The sequence below is a fragment of the Siniperca chuatsi genome, linkage group LG19 (genome assembly GCF_020085105.1).
Source record: "Siniperca chuatsi isolate FFG_IHB_CAS linkage group LG19, ASM2008510v1, whole genome shotgun sequence".
Taxonomy (NCBI): domain Eukaryota; kingdom Metazoa; phylum Chordata; class Actinopteri; order Centrarchiformes; family Sinipercidae; genus Siniperca; species Siniperca chuatsi.
The window spans coordinates 10810617-10834215 of record NC_058060.1 but is presented as its reverse complement, the minus strand read 5'-3'; the positions used below and the strand labels follow the sequence as shown (position 1 = coordinate 10834215).

The following is a 23599-nucleotide window of genomic DNA, read 5'->3' as shown; positions in this document are numbered from 1 at the left end:
AAACACACAAAGGCTTCCTAAAGCTCGTTCATACTCACTGCTTACACAGGGTGACACATCCAGGAGAGCACACACACACACACAGGCACAACTTTCCTATGTGTGAATCATCAGATCATTTTATTGCACATCTGCTTGAGAATGGACAAATCCAGACACCTGTCAGAATCATAAACTCACCTAAAGTACCCACGGACTGATGAAGCATGCATACAATAAAAGACATTAACAATACAGCATAAACACCTGGTTCAAGCATTGTGCCCCTGTCTGCCCACTGTAACGCAGCGCTCTGTTAAAGGGACCTGGGTTATGGTTGGACCCAAGTCAATATTGAGCAGAGAACAAATCATCCTTAGAAAAACAGTAAACATCTGTTTTGTGACTTGGCCACCTCTCACTGGCAATGTCAGCCTGACCTCAACGAGGCTGGGCCCCTTTTACATTTTCCATGAGAGCAAGCGGGAGTACCAGTAAGTGGGTGACAGCATCTGTAATTTCTTTTTTTTTTTTTTTAAAGCAGGGAAAAATAAAAACAAACCCTGACGCAATGAAGGCAGGTACTAGGGCACTCTTAACATGTCTTGCAGTATGTCCAAAAAGAATAAAACCATGGACAGTCTTTATATACAGCTTTTGCTGAGGCAAAGTGAAACCTCATTGGTTATTGATGACATTTATGGCTCGCCTCGTATGAAATACTGTCTGCTGAAATATCACTTTAGATCCCCCCTTTCCTTGTAGCTTCAAGCCTTTATGGCAGCCGCTTGATTTGTAGTCTGTCAATGATATTTGGATGCACCACTCATGTAAGAGCAGACCTAGCATTTTCTTTTCTTGGACACAAACAGTATGTCATCCTCTATTGATCTCTGTAGGGAAATTCTGTTTTCTATTTCAGAGGCTGGGCCCGGCAGCATTTCAATGTCTTGCTCAAGGACACTTTAGCATAATGGATGCTTTCCAATGTGTGGGCTTCAAAGAGGTCTCTGTTATTTTTTATACCATGATATTAATTTGTGTAGCATATACCGTTTCATAATGCTAAGGGGGATAGATTAATACTCTATTTAACCCTTTTTAAAACTGGATTGTAATGGATTTAAAACATCTCAAACACGCTAAATATCCATCCATACATAATTCATTTTAATGATGAACATGTCAAGTTTCCAAAGGCCCTAAATTAGAATGACTCATTTACAACTTTCCCACTGAGGCACCAACGGACTAGATAGACTAAAGTGGCTGGCCTGCAATCTGGAAACACCAGGATGTCCACGAGTCCAGGTCCTCTTTTCTCCTCTTCTCTCACACTCCTTCTTCTCTACCTTCTTCTCCCTCTCTCTGCCCCACCTCACCCCCCTCACAATCTGGCCAGTATATCCTGATGGCTTTACCAGCAGGAAGTGGGGCTTTTACAGTGAAGGCTCTGGATCAAGGAGTGTCTGTGAAAGGCAGACTCCAAGTCGAGGTGGGTCTTGTCGCCACCTGTCATGTCTCACCTCAAGCGACACGTTTGAATGTTCAACAAATTGCAGTGCTGTGCAACCTCTTTTATTTTTTAAACACTTGTTAACATAGACAAGGAAATAAATGGTAAGTGATAGCCCAAGCCTAAGTCTCATGACAGGGTGCTTAAAACTTTATGGTGATCAGTATAGGCACCATCAGCAGTGTGTAAACGGGATCAGAAAGTCAATGTGTTTGCATTTCACAAAGGAAATGAAACTCTGCTGCATACTGTAGAAAATCATTTTCTGCTAGGGGCACTATTTGGTCACCCAGGCATAAAAAGAGGATTTCAGTCAAGCTTCTTTTTTTTTTGCCAGAAATGTCAGTTGAACAATCACAATTTGCACCGAGAACATCGATCAAACATGACGATCTGGAGGAAGTAAAAACTGCAATAAGTTAGTAAGTAGGCGAGCCTACAAAAGGATCATTCTCTACCTGAAAACCTAAATAATAAATCAGATATGCAGATCAAAGCTGCGCTCTAAATAGCTTAAAAAACAGCTTGTAAATGAACAAGGCTAAGAGTCTACAGCCATGCTATCGGCTCTGTGAGAATGTACTTAGGCACAGCAGTGCTTTGAGCTACATGCTAACGTCAGCATGCTAATATGGGCACAATGTCAGTGCCAACATGCTAATGTTAAGTATGTTCATTATCTTAGTTTAGCTATTGCTAATTAGCAATAAATACAGTACAGCTGAGGCCTATGGGAATGTCATCATGCAGGTATTTGGTCATAAAAAAAAGAAACAATTAAAATTTTGACCTGAAGATGGCACTAGATGAAAAATGAAGGATCCCCAGAGTGATTACAATTCATCTTCGGGACAACATGAATGTGTGTATCAAATTTAATGACTATCCTTCCAACGGTTGTAGAGACATTTCATGTAAAACCTCAAATGTAAACCTCAGTAGTGCTAGAGGAAAAGTCAGGGGATCACCAAAGTCATATGAATCACTTGGAAACCATAAATGTATGTACAAAATTTCTTGGTAATCCATCCAATAGTTGCTGAGATATTTCAATCTGGACCAAGTGAATGAATTAATGTGTTTTTTACACATATAGTCCTATATCATAACTATTGAACTTCAGGTCCTGTAATCAATGTGTTGCTACATGAAAAAAACCTCCTGTATGAAATTTTGATCCGTTGCCAACACATACATCATTAAAACATTTTGAGGTCATTTATGTGTTGACTCAATTTCATGATGGTTGACGCCTATAAAAAACAAAGGTCATTTTTGCATATGGTCTTTCTCAAACAACAGCAATTTCCAGTCGCACCTGTCAATATCCAACCTGTTTACAGCGTCTGTGTGGAGTTTCCAGCAGTGGGAAAGCAGCTGACCCTGTAACTACACAGGCCTTGTGGAAAATGATGGTAATTCCAATACTGTAGATACCTCAGGAGACTTGGCACAGCATTAGTCATCCGCCTGGATCCAGCAGAGAGCAGTAGAACATAAAAACACTTGGGATACAGTGGGAGTTGTCATGGTAATCCACAACCACCATAACCATTTCTCATATCCCTACTTCATTTATCTGATTTCTCTCTCTATTGCACCCCTTTCTTTCCTTTCATAAACAATTTTTGCTATTACTATATAGCACTTTCTTTCCTTTGTTCTTTCTTGCTTTCTTTCTTTTGTTCATTCATTCTTTCTTTCACTTTTCATTTCCCTCATTCTCTTTCCTTCTCTTTTTCTCCTCTCTCACACTCTCCTACTTCCTCTCTCCCTCTTTTAGCCACCCAGATGAAAAGACAAGGTGCTTTTCAAATTTCCATCCCTTGACGTTTGTTTCTGGAATTATTCCAATCATGTGGGAGAGCCCTTTCCCCACTGTCTTTTCCCAGCACAGGTGCCTACAGCAGTGGCTCTAGTAAGCTGTCTGCAAATTACATTGGTTCCCCTCCGTTGGTCACATCCTGTGTCCCGGATATGATACTGCCATGAGTCTCTAATGGAAACAAGTTGGCTTTGGATTGCATGATGTCCAGTTGTGGGAAGACGGTGCTGAAAGCATTTCTACAGAAAGACTGAGTGTCCGACAAGGTAATTCCCATATGTTTACATGACAGAATAAGATTTGGTCAGAAATAGCCTCTGAAATTTCCAGAAAGTCTTCTTAAAGGTCTTTTCTCAGTGTGTTCCTTGGCAGTGTCGAAAAGCAGACCCCTATTGGAAATAGATGTTTGTGAGCGGTAGTCTACAGCTATTAGAGAGGAGGGTCAGTATTGTTTCTGCAATTTATTTAAATTGTATGATGATCAAGTAAATTACTTCATGAAGATTTTTATGTTCACTTAATGTATGTACTTGCGAGAGTGTCATAACATATCAGTGGTGTTGATCTTCTCATCTAACACATCTAACAAGAAAGTGAATAAGTGTATTTCCCAAAATGTCAAACTATTGCTTTAATGATGTTATTACTAAACACGTGCGGAAAGCATATTGTTTGTTTTAACCAGCAAGTCAAAGAGAATCTAGACAATCAAAGGAAAGTATTTTGGTGTCTTCTCTATATCCTGTCCCTGACCAGCCTGAAAGACAATGTATTTTGCTCTGACTGGAGCACTTTTGCATTCGGGAAATTTACTTGTACTGTAGACCTGGGTTATTCAATTACAAATTCAATTGAGCCAGATTTTAAAACCAGGAAATGTAGACATTTTCAGCAGCCTATTTAAAAACCTTTTTTTTAGTTTTTGGTAATGACAAATTTTAAAGAAATGTAAATGAATGTAATAAAAAGTAGCAGGTGTTTGGAGATGGCGGTAAAATAAATAAATACTTGCCAGTCCAGGTAGAGTTAAACTGAAGGTTTCAGGGTTGACAGAGACATATTTCCCTACTTGTGACTGTCAATAGCCAGATGTTTTGAAAAGCTGTGGTCGGAACTCACATGAGACAACGTTGATTTGTGAAAGACATGATTGGCGGTGTCGTCCGTAAACATCCTGCCCGATCGGTACTGCGCATGTGGAACTCTCAACAGAGATGAGAAGGAAGCGAGATGGCTCACTCGTTAGCTACTTCCATACACTATATATGTAGTTTACTTATTTTGTCATGTATCAGATTTATGTATGCTGGGCCACTCGGAGGCTGCTTCTGGACCGGACGTGGCCCACAGGCCGCCAATTGAATAGGCCTGCCGTAGACCATAGAGACACCTCATGATGAAAATCTTGGCACCCTGCCTTGAGTTATTGCCCACTCTCTGAACTTAGTGGCCTAGAACAATATCCAACTATTATGAACTAAATTCACACACACTCCTCCTCTCTGTTATTCGCTGTCTCTCAGTTCTCACTTTCACCCGGTTTGCCACCTGCAGACTCTTGCACTCTCGACCGCTAACTTGAGGCAATTAAGAAAATAAACAGAATGTCCTCGGGTCCCCAGGGTTCATTAATCTTTCTTTTTCTTATTACACCATGCTGTAGCTGGCCTGGCAAGGTGCCTGGCCATCAACAATGGGTAACCAGTAGACACCCACAACTATGCAGCCTCCACTTCACCACTTCAAAATGTAGAATGTGTCAGCAGCAATTTGCTCATATTTACCACAGCTATATGACATGTTGAGATTAAATAGTGATGTGTAGTTATTGGCTTGCCATGGTAACCATAGAGCCCCTTTGGGTGAGTTGGGTCTGTGTGTAAAAGTCAAGGAAAATAATCTCATATATAATTTTTCACCTCCAATTAACTATAAAGGCGTTTGTGTTTCACTGAGCGAGCAGCGGCTGGAATGTGAGAGTGTAGTGAGAACTCAGCGGGTCACGAGTGGATGTCAAGGCCATTTTTTGATATAACAGCACAAATAAACTTTAGTGGGTGGCAGTTCTCGTACTGCCGACCCCATCGTGTCAGCACAGTGGACTAAATCAGAGCAGGAATATGATCACAGCAGTCATAACAGTTGAGACAAAAATACCTTTGATGTGAAATGGAAAAAATTCAAGAAGGCAGCACTCTTTCAGTGTTCTTTCAGTTAGTGTAACATATGGGTGTTTATTAAAGGAATAGACACTTTGGGAAATTAATAGTACTGTGAGAATCTGTCAGGGTAGAATTTTAAGCAATAGCATAACATTTTGGGAGATATGCTTATTCGCTTATTCTCTTGCCAAGAGTTAGATGAGAAGATTGATACCACTCTCATGTCTGTCCTACAACCAGCAGGCTGCTGGCTTTACTTAGCATAACTGGAAACAGGGGGGCACAAACACAAGACAAAGATAACAAAATCCACCTACCAGCACCTCTAAAGCTCACTAATAAACATCTTGTATCTTGTTTATTACATTGGACAAAAACTGCAGTTCAAAAACGGCATTTTGCCATTTTCTGGCGGGGTTATGTGCCATGTAGCCTATTTCTTGGAAATAGTTCTGACCAACCTTAAAATGGCAAATTGTTGCTTTTACACAATGGGACTTTTGCATGGATTACACAAACAAGATAAAACGTGTTAATTAGTGAGCTTTAGATTTGCTGGTAGACAGATGTTGCTACCTTTGAACAGGCTAGCTGTTTTCCCCTCCAGTCTTTATGCTAAGTTAAGATACCTGGTTGCTGCATATTTAGAATACAGACATAAGAGTGCTATCAATCTTATTATCTAACTCTCAAGAACTAGAATAAACATACTTCCCAAAATTCAAACTATTCCTTTTACCCTTTGGCTATCAAGAGAAAATTAGTCTTTCTTCAGGCCCACACACATGGAAACAAAATGCACTGTGTTCTTTATGGGGAGGCCAAACAAATCAGTTTTGGTCACATTGCACAATTCAAAAAGCATTCAGGCGTCTGCTGACTGCTGACTCTTTGGATTTGTTGTTGCTCTCTGCAAGTGAGGTCATGGCCAAAAGGTAAGACATTTCAAGTTCTTCAAAGAGAAAGTATGTTTGAGTTTTTACAGCCGAAGGTTAAAGATCGTCTCTTGTCAGCCTTGAGGTCACTGTAGCATCATCCATCTCTGTGAAGGAGTCTCTTACAAGTATATTGCTTCTCCACTGAATGTTTGTACTCCCTGTGGACAGAATAATCTGTGTGTGTGTGTGTGTGTGTGTGTGCATGCATGCATGCATTGTGTGTATGTGAGAGAGAGTGAGAGAGAGAGTGCGTGCCTGTGTGTTTAACAGTGGAATTTAAACGGTTGTCAAGGGAAGAGCAGAACAATCTCCTGACACTAGTTGCCTCCAAAGTACCAACACACACACACACACACACACACACACACACACACACACAGGACTTCATAAACACCTCAGCCTGTAACATATATATATAACTTCAGACACTAACTGTGAATGGTAAGATCATTTTCACCCTCTTTTAGCATATAGACATTCAAGAAGACCGGGTTTTATGAAAGAGCTGAGACAGTCTGGAATAGTGTTATATACGGTACCATAGTGCCGCTCTGGGCGCCACCTCTGTCTGTTTCCATGCTGTAACCTCTTCCTTTCCTCTTCTCACGCTTCCTGTTGTCCAGATGAAAGGAAAAAGGGGGATGATTAAAGAGAAATACTGTACATATGGCTGTCTCCATTTGGTTTCATGAAATCATGACTATATTAAAAGTGAAGAGGAGAGGAGAGGAGAAGGGAGGACTTGCCAAAGAGCAGTCAATCCCTGAAGCCAGCAGGTACTTGCTACTCTGGGAACAGACACACACAAACACACACACTCTGTCGTGGGAATAGATGCATGATTTATATACACTGTCGCCATTACGCGAGGCTACAGTCCCCATGAGAGGCACTATTTATCCAATGTAATAAATTGGATTAATTATATTTGCCTAAAATGTTCTCACTCTCAAGCATCGTTTCCATCATTGCGGGGGCAACTCTGACTCATATCTGACCATCAGTGTAGAAAACCAACAGTCCATCTGTCATCTGACCCAGCAGTGATGTGACACCTGAGCCATGGTGCCCATATTTTTACAGTTTAAGCAAAACGCTAACTTTGTGTTCTCTTAATCCTGTGTGTATTTTCATAATATTTCATCTTTTCATGGATGTCTTAATAGATTTATACCATTGGGTATTCTAAGAGCAGCCAGTTTGTTCTAGAAAGACAGCCTTAGGTGTGAAGGAAACTTAGACTGCCTGCCAAAGCGGTGCAGTCGACCGGAACTTACCGGACCATTTATAATCAACCAATCTGGCTTTTCCTTACTCTACCAGAGGTGAACAAACTCTCCTAAATGTCTCTTAAATTATATCCTAATGACAGTTTTCCCACTGAGCTTCCTACTATGACTTCATTGGCTTTCCTTTAACATTTAAAGTGAAACTTCACATTTGAAATTTTGTTAACTTCATATTCATCATCTTAAATATGGCGTTAAACTGTTAACCTTGTGTATGTCTACCTGTCTATAAAAGGTTACCAATAATATAACTGCGGATGTAGGGATGTGGCACAGCTATCACCCAAAATTTTTAAACTTAACGATGTAACATTTTTATGTTCATTTCAGCAATTCTCTGGGATTAGACAGATTCATTCTGTGTAAAACAGTGCTCCAACACCTATTTTAGAATAAACTACAGACTTTTACTTAACTTCCAGGGGATGCTGTCAAATCCAATCAAGTCAATTTTATTTATATAGCCCAAAACCATAAATCCCAAATTTGCCCCAAAGGGCTTCACAATCTGTACAACATATGACACCCTCTAATGTTAGACCCTAGGTTCAGATATAAAAAACTTTGCTTTATCAGCAAAAAGCTAATAAATTATACTCTAGTGGCCCCACTTGATTATAAGTTAGGTATTGTACTGATGTTGGATATTGGTACAGTCTGACAATATACTGTTTTCCTGGGTTGGTATTAATAAAACTGCACTACTTTGGTTCAGCTTAGATTTACTTAATATGTTCAAATCATTGGAAATCGTCATCAGTTATTTTATCAATATTATTGTTCATGGAGACCAAATGTTCATGAGACCAAACCATAGACTGTATAAAATAGGACCAAACCTAAATAAATACCCTATGACTATTTGAGTCTATCATGCAGCAATAAAAAAAACATAGGACAAATGCACGCATGCATACACCATTGTAGGAATGATGCACTGTATCTTCTTTAGTTTTAGTAAGATATGGTATTTATGCAGTATCTCCCTTCTAGTAAAGTCGCTTTTACTAAATAGGCTTCCATACTTCTTCAGAGAATGGTTTGAACCTGTCAGGTTGCATAGAGTTGCAAAGAGCTTGCGGGCTGCCACAGATCTACACAACATCCAGTTTGCATGCCCGGCTAGAATAAGAGGAATCCCCATATGCATGTTTCCCATCCACAGTCCACATTCCTTTAAACTGAGGCTGCCAGAGGGGCGTGCACGTTGAGAGTCGGTCTTTTCACACCAGCAGGGACACTGTTCACCCACCGAGAGATTCACCATGGCCTCAGCACTAAATTGCACACCCTTTATGTTGTGTTTTATTTATTTTTCGTTACTGTTTGCCAGTGTGTTTTGCGACGATGATGCAGAAGAAGATGAGCATGCCAAGCACACGTACACGGTGGAGATGTTCAACGAGGCGGTGCCCACTGCACCCCACTTTGTCATGTTTTACGCCCCATGGTAAGTGAGCAGTTAGTTACCAAGTTTTTTCCAGACGACGTTGAATAAATGTATCGGCAATAACCTTTGTTTTTCTTTAACACCGCCATACACAGCGAAAATAGGGGAAACAAATGTTAAAGTTGGATTAGAGCTAACCGGCAAGTTAGCAAACAAGCTATTTAGCAGGCAAGCTAGTTGGCTATCTAGCCCCTTCCTTGTGGTCAACCGGTGTGGTTAGCTTAGCTGCTAACAGTTAGCCAGCTGCAGTTTAGCAGATTGGAACATTTTCACAGGGGGCCTCCGTGCTAACAATGCTAGTAATTCGCTAGCTGTTGAATTTTAGTTGAAAACGTTCTAGTGAATGTTGAACGCTTAAACACAGTTTGTGACGCTATGTTGATTCACAGTTAGTGCAGATATAGTTACTCACAGTTCAAAGTTGTAGTTTGGGAAGCTGTGCTTACGTGGCACGCAGTGATTGACTGATGATTGTGTCAGCGGTTCCAAAAATGGGGTGCACGGAGGTCCTTGAGCTGGTCTCAGGAATTCGTAGTAAAAGGAGTAGTTCAATTTGATCATTACCCAATGTAATGTAGAGAGAGAGAGAGAGAGAGAGAGAGAGATTGTATCTGAAGATAAAATCAGAAGTTAAACTCTTTCCTTTCCTAATGTTAAAGACCGACCACTAAAGTGTCAATTATCTCCCACGGGTATCTGTTGTTGGACCAAACCTTTGTCTAATACCCAGACTGGTATTCTTGGCATGGACTATATCATTTATCAGTTGCATGCAGTGTCTTTCTGCCTTCTCTACATTTGAGCTAAATATCCTTTTACTGCAACAAAGCAGTACTACCAACATGTTTCTTCTCAAATTTCTGACTTTGTCACTGAGACTTTTATTTGCTTTTTCATTGACATGTATTCACATGTTTGTGTCTGTACTCATTAGGGGATGGTATGCACAATAGTAAGAGCTACTCTTACTTATTATTAAAATATTACATAAAAGCTCTGTGTGGCTCTCAGTGCCTGAAATAACCACAAGTCTGAACTGAAAAGTAGGAGGCATGTTCCTTTGTTGTTCTTGTAGATTAATCAGAGGACAGTGAAGAAATCAAATGTTTCAGTAGTAGGCCACTATCTGCATTATGATATTTCTAAGAATGCAATGCCTCAGAGACACCATTATAAACCTGTAAACCTTCATACCATCTTTACCACATAGGCTGTAATGCGTTTAATTCCACATTTCCTTTGAAGGTGTGCTCCGATGATGGCGTTTAACAAGGACCGCAGTTTAGTTATTTAGACTAAAAGCTTTAAGAATAACTTATGTTGTACACTGACAGTATTTGTACCACTGTTGTGTCCAGGTGCGGCCATTGCCAGAGGTTACAGCCGACATGGAATGAACTGGCAGACAAATACAACAGCATGGACGAGCCCCCGGTGTATGTGGTAAAAGTAGACTGCGTCCCGGACACCAAGTTCTGCTCCAATGTCCACGGGGTTAGGGGCTACCCCACGTAAGTACTCGTCGTGCCAAGTCTTGAATTCATAAATTAATATTCATTCGTTGCACTAGATATTTCACATTTTTAGATCAACAACTGAAACAAATTAATTGAAATGTAGGATAAAAACAACTCTTGCAACATAGAAGTAAACAGTCCTTTTCATCACTGATTGACAGAGAAGTGACACATTGACCTGCATTTAGGTGAATATTCTGCCAGTATCTTAATGACATCCTCTTAAATCTTGGATGTTGCTGACTGTATACTGTACCTGCAAACACAGCAGTCACTGGATAATGACTGACAGAACTTTTATAATAATAATATAATCAACTGTGCAGTCCTAGATCTTATAATGATGATTGGATAGACTAGTTAGAAAATAGTGTGTGCATGCAAGGGTCAATGAGTTTTAGTACACTTTCTTGTGTAAGCTCTAGACTTGAATCTCAAGTCTGCCATCCCACAATTTAATTCAATTTCAAAAAATTTTTTTGTGTTATGTGTAGGCTGAAGTTGTTTAGGCCAGACCAGGAGGCAATTAAGTACCAGGGGCCCAGAGATCTACAGTCGCTGGAGACCTGGATGCTGAAGACACTCCAGGAGGAGCCTTCGGTGAGTTGTGAATTCAGATAACACCTCAAGTTTATAAACCAGTGACCCTTAGAGTGCAAGAACGGTGTTGTCCATAGCTGCTTGTTCTTGTGTGTCCTCCAGGAACCAGAGAGTGAACAGGAGCCTCCTAAAGCCCCAGAGCCCAAACAGGGCATGTATGAGCTCACTGCTGTCAACTTTAAGGCCCATATAGCCAAAGGTAAAGCTCTAGTAGAACATTTATAATCATGAAAGTGCTGTTGTATCACTTAACCCAGGAAAATGAATGGTAAACTTCATCTTGTGTATTTATGCAGCTGCATCCTGCCTGAAACAGATGAATTGTTTCTGTTACTTTCAGTTGTACTTTCAGTTTTCAACCACACTAAGTAGTGTTTCTAGATCCCTCGTTAGAGAATGGAAACACTTCATTGCCTTGATTGACATAACTGACATTTCAACACGAGTACCTGAGCCACAATCCACAAAGTTAGTCAACACGAACCAACTGTATAACACTTGTCTCCTGTCACCTCACGTTTCTGGATTTTCAGACAACGGCTGCAAAAATAAACAGTGCTCACGATAATTGTCTCGTTGAAATTGTGGCTCTTAAGCTGCGCTGAAGTTGAAATGTTTTGGTTTTGAAGAAAAATAAATGATTTCTTGTTTGGAGACGAAAAAAGGCAGGATATGACATAGGTATTTTTAAAACAGTGTTTATTGGTCCCACCTTCACGTCTTGGCAACACAGCTGCAATAAACGTTGTGTAATTTGTTGCGCATAACCTCTGTGTATATTTTCATTTATGGCTGGCTATGTTGAGTTTGTAGTGGAATCAGCTTTTTACATTGCTCCATCAAATCAAAAATCTGAACACATACACTTGTTTAGTACAGAATTGTGCACTTGTGTATAATTATGTCCATGTAGAAATCGGTACACTTTGCAAGGCATTTTACTTTTACTTATTGTATGTATTATTGTATGTTCTTTTCTTTTCCATTTGTGTTTAATTTTCTTGTTAGCTATCTGCAGTTTCTTTTTCTAATATGGCTTTTTTCTTCTCTTGCTTCAGGTGCCCATTTTGTCAAGTTCTTTGCCCCATGGTGCGGTCACTGCAAAGCCATGGCCCCAACCTGGGAGCAGCTGGCCACCAGCTTTGAGCACTCTGATGACGTCAAGATAGGAAAGGTGGGTCCTTCAGACTGTGTACAGGTCAGCAGGTTTGTGATACAACCACTCATAAATGATTAATCAGATATTAAAACAATAAAAAACCACGTACCTTGACACGGGTAAAAACAGGGCAACTACAGAGGTATTTGTTTTTACAATAATGGTCGCCACAAAAAGAAGTTTCCTGGGGTTTTTTTTAGCCATTCAACAATGTGAGCTTCCTTTGTGACACTTGTTGGCAAACGCTGTTATTGCAGTGTTGAAGCAGTGCTCGTTTTGCTCTCTTGATCCTGTTACCTGTTTGACAGAACAGGATGCTGGTCATATGAGAAGCCACCTGTTTGCATACTGGCTTACAAACAAACACCTTTTTAAGCAAATTTTGCTGGGGCAATGTTTGCACTGACATGTTGTTTCATTCTAGTTTAATAACGCATGTCCATATATTTCTGGCCTAGGTGGACTGTACACAGCACTATGAGGTGTGCTCTGAGAACGGCGTACGGGGATATCCCACACTGTTCTTCTTCTACAACGGACAGAAGGTATGTAAGAAGTTTTGGACTGCTACGGACTTTCCATTCCAAATGATCTCTGCGAGCACAGCCATTTGACTCACTCTTATAAAACAATAATAGATTTTCTCAATTATAGTGTTCTCCGGGGTCGATGTTGAGTTCCAGAGGTCCAAAGAAAAAATGTATTGATATGACAATGGCATAATTCACTATGCTAAGAAATTATTCAAATAGCCTCCACATTTATGGCGAGCAGTAAGGTATTCTTGTGTGTGTGTGTGTGTGTGTCTTTTTGTAGACAGAACAGTACAAAGGAAAAAGAGACCTGGACTCTTTCAAAGACTTTGTGGACAACCAGCTGAAGGCTGCCATCGCTGAGGAGCAAGAGCAGGAACCAAGCGAGGAACAAAAAGGAAACGAGATCCCCGCTGCTGAGCCAGCCGAAGAGGAGGTAAAGGTGGGTGTGAACAACAAAAAGAAGAAATGTCATACGATAGAAATATTCCTGTTTTCTTTTCTTGGTGTATTTCCTGCTTTTTGTCAGGGTTTGATTACAGTCCTAATGGATCTATCAGCCTGTGTCTTTTTGTAGTGAAAGGGTTAACATGCATTTTAGTGACCTGTTTACGATGATTATGAAGTCCCACTTTTGTGTGTAATGACATGTACAAGTTTTTAATGAGATGATGTGGGTCCAAAACGTTGGCATGGCATCCAAACTCCTAGCTGCTCCTTTTTGGTTTTTTTTAATAAAAAGAATGGCAGTCTTTCAAGTTGAGGGGCTCTGTGTCAGGACCAGCACAGTTTAATATCAGAGTTTCTTTCCTCTCTGCAGTCCAGCGTGTTGTCCCTGACAGAGGACAACTTTGACGAGACTGTGGCCAAGGGCCTCACCTTCATCAAATTCTACGCTCCATGGTAAGATCATCATTTTTGGAACAAGTGATATTTAAATCACGCAGATATAAACATATACTAATTAGCCTGTAGATGTAAATTTGAGTCCATAGGTGTTTTATATGGAGCCCTTAAAGTCCCGAAAGGTACGATTTATTTATTTATTTATTTATTTTAATCTTGTGTGCAAGTTAATATCTGCATAGTAAAGGCATGATAGGCCTATGCTTTAAAGACCACAGGGCTAAGACAGGCTCCGTTTATAGCTTTTAAGAGTTTGTGGATTTCTCAAGTATGTTTGAAACATGGCGCCGTCCATTGCCTTATTTGGACAGTCAATATTTAAAGTAAATTATCTTGTGCACACAAGATAAATAACTTGTGTGCACAAGATAAAAAATATCACCTTACGGGACTTTAGGGGCTCCGTAGTTTTATTATTCACATGTTTAACGTGCTGTTCCCAGTTAAGCTCCAGCATGCAGCACTTGCATATTAAGTAACCACTGTTTGAACTTAGCTTCATGTATGACTTTGCTGCAGTAGTTTCAGCATATTGTGTGATACAAAAAAATACACGAGTTGACTCAAATTACTTTTGTACAGTTCTTTAAGTAACTGCAAAAGAGTTTGAAGTAGCATTTACTAACACCAGTTTTCAAAATTCTAAAGGTGTTTTGATGAAACACTGACATTACAGTCTCCCAGCATTTTCTCAGTCAGTTTAAGTGATGTAATTCCTGTTATCCTGCTGTCAACTGTAGGTGTGGCCACTGTAAGAACCTCGCTCCAACATGGGAGGATCTTTCCAAGAAAGAGTTTTCTGGCCTCACTGACGTCAAGATAGCCAAAGTGGACTGCACTATTGAGCGCACACTCTGCAACAAGTACTCTGTAAGTATCTGGGTGTTAGCCACAATTTATATTATAAGACACCATCTAAACTGAACTTGTAGCTCTTTCTCTCATACCCTTTCTGACAGCTTTTTTTTTATTTCAAGATTAAGTGGGTTGTACAGGATGTAATAAAACAAAGATGGGGTTTTTATCACAGACCCATAAAACAATTTGACTGCCACATACTTTAATTAGATGCTACAGACTGTAATCCTAAATCAGATTTAACACTGTTATGGGCAAAGCAATGTTGCCACACACACACTGTCGTCAGCTCTTGTCTTGATTCAAACTAGCCTACAACATATCTACAATGAAGTTATAAAAAGCTCAATTACAGTTAATCAGTTTGCATCTTTAAAAAGTAAGTTCTTGAAGTTCCCATTACTATTTAGATTTGTTTGCAATTTTGAAATCAACTGGATAATCATTAAGCCAATTTGTCACTGTATACAATGTACGTTGTACTGCTTGCAGAATTGCTGCATCAGCGTTCAAGATCCACAGTTATCTCTCTGACTTGAGTGATGATTCACTGTGATAACATGCACCCTTTTTGTTGTGTTTTTATATTTAAGATATCTTCTCATATAAGACTTCACATCTCAAAGTCTGACTGGTTTTCCCACTGCCACTGTAATTTGAACTCTTTAGAGAAAAAGTTACCTCTGTCAAAGAGGATACGGCTCGGTCTTTTAGTCAGAAACATATCTCAATATTATGACTTTATTTTCAGTTTGGTGGACAGGCGGGTCTCTGACCAAGAAAGAGCTGATATGATTTTAGGAGGCGATCTGGGATTTCCATTACCACAAGACCGTTAGTTTCAACAGCATCATTTAATTAGGTTTACCGCATGTAGCATATGTAGCATGCAGAATAACTGGTTTTGAAAGATGACAAAGCACATGGAATAAGCCTGTGGTGGTGTTCTTTCCTCTTTATTCAGGTTCGAGGTTACCCCACCTTGATCATCTTCAGGGCGGGGGAGCAGGGTGATGAGCATCACGGCGGGCGCGACCTGGAGAGCCTGCACAGCTTTGTGATGAGGCAGGCAAGAGACGAGCTGTAGAAACAGTCAGGTCAGCGCTCAGTTCTCCACCACTCTGCTCGCCCACACTGCATAACTGGCCAGTAGGACACCACTCTCTCTCCTACAGTAGCCAAACCTCTCTCTATCTCTCTCTCTCTCTCTCCACTCGGGTTCTCTTCAGAAAGGAGTCAGCCAATGACAAACTGGTGCAGTCTGTTCTTTCTCCAGTGTTCAAGGACATAATGATTCAGTAGAGTGTTTTGAGATGTGAATGTATTTCTCATTGCTGTTGCCCAACCTTAAATCTCCTAATATGGAAAATACCATCCTATTGGTTGGATCTACAATTGAAGTAATATGTCTGACAACCACTTTGCAAGCACTGCTCAATCAATCAGAACCGGGATTCCTCAATTGTTGTTTATTAAAAGGGTAGCACTTAAGGACAGATGTCCCAGTTTCTGCCTGTTAAAAAAATCTATTGTTTCTGATGAACTTCTGTAGCCATTTGACTTTTTTAAATGCTAAATTTTATACATGGGATCTGTTGTTGAATCATAGCCATTAATGTTACAGTACTGTTGTTCAAAAGTTTGTGAAGGTCGTCACCCAAATGTGAAGTTGAGTGTTAAGTCGAGGGTACTTTCTATTCATGCCAGTGATGGCCTATCTGACTTAACTCTCAGGGAAACGCCCACGCAGACTAGATGAAGTTGTGTTGGAGGCATCACTGTTATCACAGGAGTCTGATAATGGCATACGGACATCTCAGTTGAGCATCTTACCCATTTTGTGACTCCTGTGATGTCAATTAACCATCCCTCGCCACTCCTCCTAGCATTCAGGGTCTCAAGCCTGGACCATGTTGCCCCATATATCCATTACTGAACATATTTAGTTACTACTGCTTCTTTCATATTTTCACTTTATTCAGAAACACCCATCAGATGCAGCTCATTGAATACAGCTTGGTGTGAAATCTTTTTTAAAACAGGCTCTTTTTTATCCTCAAATGTAGTACAAAAAGTGTGAATGTAAGTATTTGTGCTATATTTCTCAGGCCAGGCCCATGTTCAAAGGATTTGGGAACCAGTAAGTAGAGCGGGAGCATCACTTGGAGCCAGCGTTCAGGGTAAAACATGCAGTGTTAGTTTAGGACCTTGTGAATGAGAAGTTGAGCTCTACTTCTGGCACTGAACTGTCATTCACAGCTCTTTGTGATAGTGCTGTTCACCTGGTCATCTTTTCCAGGAAAGAATATGCTTCATTAGAGCTTTTACAAGCTTACCTTTGTGGTTGGACATTTTTGTAATAATACTTGAGGTTGGAACTGAAACGAACATTCACTGCCGCTCAGGGTCAGGTGGGCTAGCTAGCATCATGTCACCTTTCTGACTATGATTGTGATATTTTCTTACCTAAGCAAGACCCAGCTGCATCTTGGGTCTATATAATTTGCTTTTCCTGGTTCAAAATAATATTTGTAGATGTCATATACAGTGGAAATCCATGCTGTGAAGCCAACATCTTTAGGCACCAAAAACTATGGACTGAATAGATGGGTATAGTCTAAGCTACATGGGAAGTGGGGTGATCTGGTTGCGACGCACAGCTACACCAGCTGCTGGTTTCTACGTCTCACCAGCCAGTAAAATGGTCTGGAAAAAGAAGCATTATTTTCCAAATGCAACTAAAATAAACAGGAATTTGGCTGGTGATTGGTTTTAATTTCCCACTCTGACTATAACCACTAGTGAGATGAATTATTCAAATTGAAAACTTCTTTAGTCCGCTGTATACTATATCATAACCATCAACCCACAAATCCAACAGTCAAAGGCCAAGAAAATGCCATCTGTCACAGACCTGGTTCTAATAGCATTTGCAGTTTTGCCAATTGAAGTTTGTCTTTTCAACGCCCTTTCTTGTGACTAACTGTGACTTGACCCACCTGTTAGGCCATGCCCATTACACTGCAAGTGCTCTTTGACCCAGGTTATGTGAAAAGTATGTGCTGCATGATGCAGGGCTACATTTATTGTCTAACCCAGGTACACAAACAGTCAGAGACGGCAGGTTTTTTTGGTCAGTAAAAGTTTTTATGGATAGCACATGGTCTAAGGAACTCCAGTGACAGAAGTATTTTTTTCCTTGTGAGTCATGGGTTGTGCACTACCCATGAATTTTGTACAAAAAGAGTGAATAATGGCAAGTTGTAACATGAGGTTTCATAATAAAAAAAATTCAAAAATAAGTTTGTATTTTCATTTTGTTCTTGCATCTGTCTGTTAATAAGGTATGTGATTTTTCTTTTTAATAAAAGGTGCAATAAATAAGCTGAGAATGTACAAGTATTTACAAAAAACAGTCTAAACATGATCACAAATGTAAACAGCAGCTTACCAGAGGTATATTTTGTAATTTATGATTGGTTAGGCACATAAGGTATTTTGATTCTTATTAGTTTTTCATTAAAATATGTTCTCTAAAAAAAAACTCCATGTCATTCAAAGCTCACAGTAACATGTTCAATCGGGAAGATGTTGCCACTGGACACAAATCTCCACATAATTTTACCCTCAGGGTTGAAAAAGCAAAGGGCTAATTTCAGAGAGCTGGCGTAGAAACTGTTCTGCCAGCTGTTTTTGACTCGCTAAATGTTTTTCCACAATCTCTTGATGGGTTGTCAGGGGTGGAAGCGTTTGTTAACTTTGCGAGTGCAGCAACATGGAAATGGCCGTTTGCGGTATGTCGGAGGGATAAGGCTGTATTCTTCGGTTCTTTGGAGAAAAACATCAGTTTAGCCACAACATGCATCATGTTGAACCAGCCTGGTGAATCGCAGCTCAGCGTGAGTCCGGCAAATATTGACACGGAGGGGATATTTGGAGCAGTGCATTACTAAAATAGCTTGCGGTCACTTTGGTTTAGTCCATATTATATTTTAGGAGGGCAAATATGGCTTGAGAAGAAAATACATTAGGAAAGAGGAAGGAAATATGAATCCACTGGCTCCAATGTATCATTCATTTAGTATTAGATTGTTTGAGTTAACATTTGCACTGCAAAGGAAACTATGAGTGTATTTTCCCATCTCTCTCAAACCATTTATACGCATTTTCTGTCATTTGACCAGGTCATGTCACTGATTACTGTTGGTTAACGCTGAGTCAACTCCCCAGGGTCATGCGCTGTAGAGAAGTTGTTCATTCAGTAATTATCCGAGCGTCTTCTGAGAACTCATACACCATGTTTTTCTTGTGTGTGTCAGAGAGTAAAAGGGAAGGAAAGCAGCGCTCGGACTGGTCCCACAACAGTTCAGTTTTCCCCCTTGCCCTCTCAGTGAGAGAGAGGGTGCAGTAGCCTCTTCATACACACACTTCCATAAACACATAATATACAAACTTACACACTCCATCCTTCCCACACACACAGTCATTCACTCAGTTGAAGACTCCACAGTTGATGGAGAAGGTGACAACTTGGTGGCTCAACACTGGAGTAGGGTGAAGTTGCCTATAGATGAGACCCATATAGTGTCATTTTTGCAATGGTCCCCTCTCAGTTTGATGACGAATGTTCATATTATTAGATGTTTCAAACTATCAAAGATTATTGGAACACGGTAATGATCTTTCAAGGTGGACATTCCTTGCAGGCTGAGGATTTGGGCAGGAAGCTGGTGTCTAGTTGAGGTCAACATCACCTAGGAGTCACTGGTGCAGTTGCAGTCCTTTACCAACCCAACTTTCAATCGAGCATTATCGTCCCTCGATGTCTGTGTCAGTGGCAGCCGCAGGCCCGTACCACCATGTTCTTGTATTTCTTCAGTATGACATTGGAGTTGTCGTCAAAATAGAGCACTGAGATGGCGTGGAGCTTGGTGGGGGCGCAGCATGGCTTCGGTACGTTCTCAGGGTTCATCAGATGCACCTGAAAATCAAAGAAAATACTTTAAGTGCAATCTGCAATTAGCATACAACACTGTTTCCATCAAACCACAGGGTCCACATTCAAAATAGACTACACTTTAGAAGAACACTTCAACAAATAAAAGTTAAAGTGGTTATTCTTTTTAAAAAGCAATAAGAGGTCTTAAAGGGGCCCTCAGCAATTCAGCATAACACCTTTCATTAAGTTGTGAAACTCATGAGCGACAGATTTTTAAAACTAATGATCAAAATCGAGCCCAATTCAAGATAACCCTGAATAAAAGACAACTTTTTTCACAACTTTAGTAGTATTCTTCATGACAAGTGACCTTATCTTCATGTCAAATCAGAGGAGTGCCCCGTTAAGTTAACGGTTTCACAATCACTGGAATACAATGTGTATTTATTGATCTTTAAAGCCCTTTAAAAAAAAAACCCCACATTTTAAGATTCACACAAATGATGTGATAAACACATATCCATCCAATGAAAATCTAAAAACAAATCTTTGAACTCTTCTGCTGTTGTAGTTATCTCTTTAAGTCATTTAAAAAGGATTAATTCATTCCTTTAAACACAGTTGCAGACATTGTTATATCTTATTGCACCACTCCGGCAATGTCCATAAATCCCTCAGAGGAACTGTATGAACACTATCACAAAAACCTGGCAGGGAGGGGCGATTTAAACTCCAAACAACTTCTCCAACTCTGTGTTAAGAATATACTGAGCATGGTAAACTCCTGTGGGTTGGTCTTACCAGTGTCTGTACAATGGCGTGGTTGGTGGCATTCATGTGGGCATTAAGGGGGAAGGAGCACTCTCCATCACAGTAGTTGGCTGCATAGCCTTCAGGAGCAATGATCCAGTCCTTAGAGAAACACATGACGGTAAACATAAAAAGCAGCACAGTCAGAGCGGATAAAATTAATCATATTGAGGAAATAAAGCATCTTAATATAATAACTAGTCTATCAGAAAGATAAAAGTATGTCTTTGTTTTGGAACAGTAGAAAGGTCTGGTTCTAGGCCACCTGACTCCTGTTGGTAAATTTAGTGTTAACCTCGTCTCTGAGGACAAACACTCCTGTCTGTGGAATCGCTCAGGGAAGCAATCTCTCTCCTCCTTCCTTCCTTCCTCTCTGCGTCTTAATGTTTCGCTCCGACAAATTCTGTGCATGTTTTACCTCTTTCTAACTTGTTTTTGTGTTTTTATCTAGTGCACCTACCTGTCTGTGTCAATGATCTCTCTCTACCAGTGTCTTTCTCTTCTCACTTCTCTGTCTGTCCAGCTCCTGTCTTGTGTGTGTGTGCGTGCGCATATGTGTGTGTGTGTGTGAGAGAGAAAGAGTGCTGGCAGTCTCCCTCTAGATGTCAGTGCTGTATTACCAGCTTACAGCTTGTTTGGAAGGATGTACGTAACTTTGCCCTTCTATTTCTTCCTCAACTGTCTCCTTGTAAAAACACACACACACAGACCTCAGTCTACTCCCACCAAGCTACTTTAACTATTCTCTTTTGACCACCCTTGCTTGGCAGTACTAGTTTCATATCATCCTGACAGTCTGTGGTGTTTATAATGTGAGTATACAGTAAATGACATTTGTTTTATACCTGTAGGTATAGCAAGTACAAAAATAATTCACAGACGGATTTTTTTATTTTCTATATTCACCACAGGGGAGTAAAATGCACAGATGTTTCTTTACATTAGCATGCAAAAGTAATTTAGCTTCAGGATTGAGTCCTTTTAACCAGTCACCAACAGTGAGTGCTGGCAGTTAGAGTACATAATCAGTATGTTGTTTGTGACAGAGTTGTGTTTGATTAATGTATTACTCAGATTTAAAGGCTTCATGTGGAGTTTTGACCTCTAGTAGTACTATGGAGCTGTTTTTCTATGAGTGGGTCCCTGTTTTGTTTATCTCACGCACACGCATGAGGACACGTGCGAGTGCACTCAGGTGATGTGATACACAGTCCTACTGTTGGTTTCACACTATTCCACTGATCAACAGGTGGCGGTAATATGCCAAGATATGCAGCAATGCGACAGCAAAGACGGGGAGGAAGAAGACTGCAAACATTGATTGAAACTTATTGTTGGTAACAGTTTAAAATAACTTGGTCCTGAAGCTTAATGACTATTGCACATTGAAGAAGACGAAACATCTGTGCATTTTGCTCCCCTGTGTTACTAACATGCTAACTCTTTTTGTGCCTGCTAGACTTGTGTGTATGTATGTATAGAAAGAGATCATGCAAGAAATCCACAATCATCCCTATTATGTGTAGATTTACATCCAATATCGTGTGTCTATGGATCCACAGTGAACCAAATTCCATCTTTAAAAGTCAGTTTTATTTGTGTTAGCCTCTAAAATTGTTCTATGTACAGTATGGTACCTAGCGGTCAGTAAACAACTGTGAGGATCACTACTACCGTATCTGTTCACCACGCATGTGTATTTGGACTTATTTGGATGTGTTGAATGAGAAAATGTTTACTACCTGCCAGCCCAGCTCTCTGAAGCTGACGTAGAGCTCATGTCTTCTGCATGCCGTCTTCTGATCGCTGCTGTTGTAATCTGCAACAGAAAAACAGAAATCATCAGGAAAGTCCATCTTACTTCATGTAATTTTGCCCAAATAAGAGTGGGTATAGTATATCAGCATGAATTTGAGCAATAACGTCTATATTATGTTGTTAATATCTTTCTAGTAGCCCAACATGACTAAATGTGGCCCTCAGGGTGTGTCTTACTACATGGCTGATTGGACGGCCATGGTCCCCTTCCCTGGGTAAATCATTTTTTTTTAAACATCTTAAATAAACCTTATGAAAGTGATGCATTACAGTCAGAATCTGAGAGCAGAAGAATAACACAATACGCCTCATGTAATGCACTGGGTGGAGACACATGTGAGGGTGTAGACCAGAGTACAGGCACAGATGCTCATTACAGCGGTCACTGCGCTGTACGTGCTTCACATTCATCTGCTGTCTAATGCGTCTGAATGCATGCCTAATTGAATTCATCAGCATTCAAATATTGCTTGGCGTGAGCACAAGAGGTGACACAGTGACAACAGTGTTTATGGACTCTCCTGCCCTGCAGTTTGTACTTAATTATCTCTGTTCCATGCTGCAGCAGCGGGGCGGATGGCTGCAGACAGTCCCAGGTATAGGTTTGGCTTTCACAGTCGAGGAGGTCATTGCTGGCATCGGTCACCACGCTGAAGTCAGGACGGTGACACCGATTTTCCACTGACGTTTCGAGGGCTCTCTCTCTCGCTCACTTTCTCTGTATTTTATTGTGATTATTTTCTTTCTTCTCAAGCCTCCCAGAGAAAGACAATAAGAGGGAAAATTGCAAGCTATGGTACTGGTGGTTAGAGTCCTGTATTTTCAAAAGAGCTCAGGCAAACTACACTTGGCTTCTTGGTGGCCCCACGATGCCTTAAGCAATACATCAGCCATGAGCCCACAAGTGATTTTAATTGTAGTTGGTTGTTGGTCTGCACATTCTCACATTGCAAAGTTAATTATAAAACTGTTAACCAACGGTTTTGGCAGAAGACCTTCTAGTGGTTTCCTATTTTTGTTGGGGTTTTTTTGTGTCACTTGTCATTACGGTTACAATGCAGGTTTCGGATTCGGATAGTGCTTAAGGTATTTAGGCTACAATATCAAACAAACATTTACAGCTTTGAGTCTATAGGGAACTGGCTCTCACATCCAAAACCGTCATTTGCTACTTTTTCAGATTTGCTCATTGCATTGTTTTGTGAAGCCACTTGTCCTGTCAAGCCATGCAAGGATCTGTTTGCCTACAGAAATGGGCTGCACATTACTGAAGTTGCAACAATTGCCATATGATATATAG

The 23599-nt window shown here is 40.3% G+C and overlaps 2 protein-coding genes across 3 annotated transcripts in view; one reads left to right on the top strand and one right to left on the bottom strand.

Annotated features, from left to right (window-relative positions):
* The first annotated feature begins 8871 nt into the window (after nucleotides 1–8871).
* On the top strand, nucleotides 8872–18034 carry txndc5 (thioredoxin domain containing 5). Of its 2 annotated transcripts, XM_044177206.1 has the most exons (11): nucleotides 8872–9159; nucleotides 10518–10670; nucleotides 11171–11276; nucleotides 11379–11475; nucleotides 12335–12450; nucleotides 12894–12980; nucleotides 13252–13410; nucleotides 13789–13871; nucleotides 14615–14744; nucleotides 15697–15829; nucleotides 16841–18034. In XM_044177206.1, the coding sequence occupies exons 1-10, from the start codon at nucleotides 8975–8977 to the stop codon at nucleotides 15817–15819; spliced, it is 1239 nt and encodes a 412-aa protein (XP_044033141.1). In that variant the 5' UTR covers nucleotides 8872–8974; the 3' UTR covers nucleotides 15820–15829; nucleotides 16841–18034. The 2 variants fall into 2 exon arrangements, with proteins under 2 accessions (XP_044033141.1, XP_044033140.1); XM_044177205.1 differs by having other exon boundaries at nucleotides 15697–18034.
* bmp6 (bone morphogenetic protein 6) overlaps nucleotides 17619–23599 on the bottom strand; it is a 45947-nt gene continuing 39966 nt past the window's right edge. Inside the window, exons 5-7 of the mRNA XM_044177204.1 lie at nucleotides 22224–22300; nucleotides 20473–20583; nucleotides 17619–19713 (exon numbers count right to left, since the gene is read on the bottom strand). Of these exons, the coding sequence (XP_044033139.1) occupies nucleotides 19564–19713; nucleotides 20473–20583; nucleotides 22224–22300 (338 nt within the window). The 3' untranslated portion in view covers nucleotides 17619–19563. The remainder of the gene's footprint in view (nucleotides 19714–20472; nucleotides 20584–22223; nucleotides 22301–23599) is intronic.

Excerpts from the sequence above, each read along its gene's own strand:
- txndc5 (XM_044177206.1), top strand. The coding sequence starts at position 8,975 with ATGGCCTCAGCACTAAATTGCACACCCTTTATGTTGTGTTTTATTTAT. Across the intron at positions 13,411-13,788 it reads CAGCCGAAGAGGAGGTAAAG|TCCAGCGTGTTGTCCCTGAC; the intron begins GTGGGTGTGAAC and ends TCCTCTCTGCAG. Across the intron at positions 14,745-15,696 it reads CACTCTGCAACAAGTACTCT|GTTCGAGGTTACCCCACCTT; the intron begins GTAAGTATCTGG and ends CTCTTTATTCAG.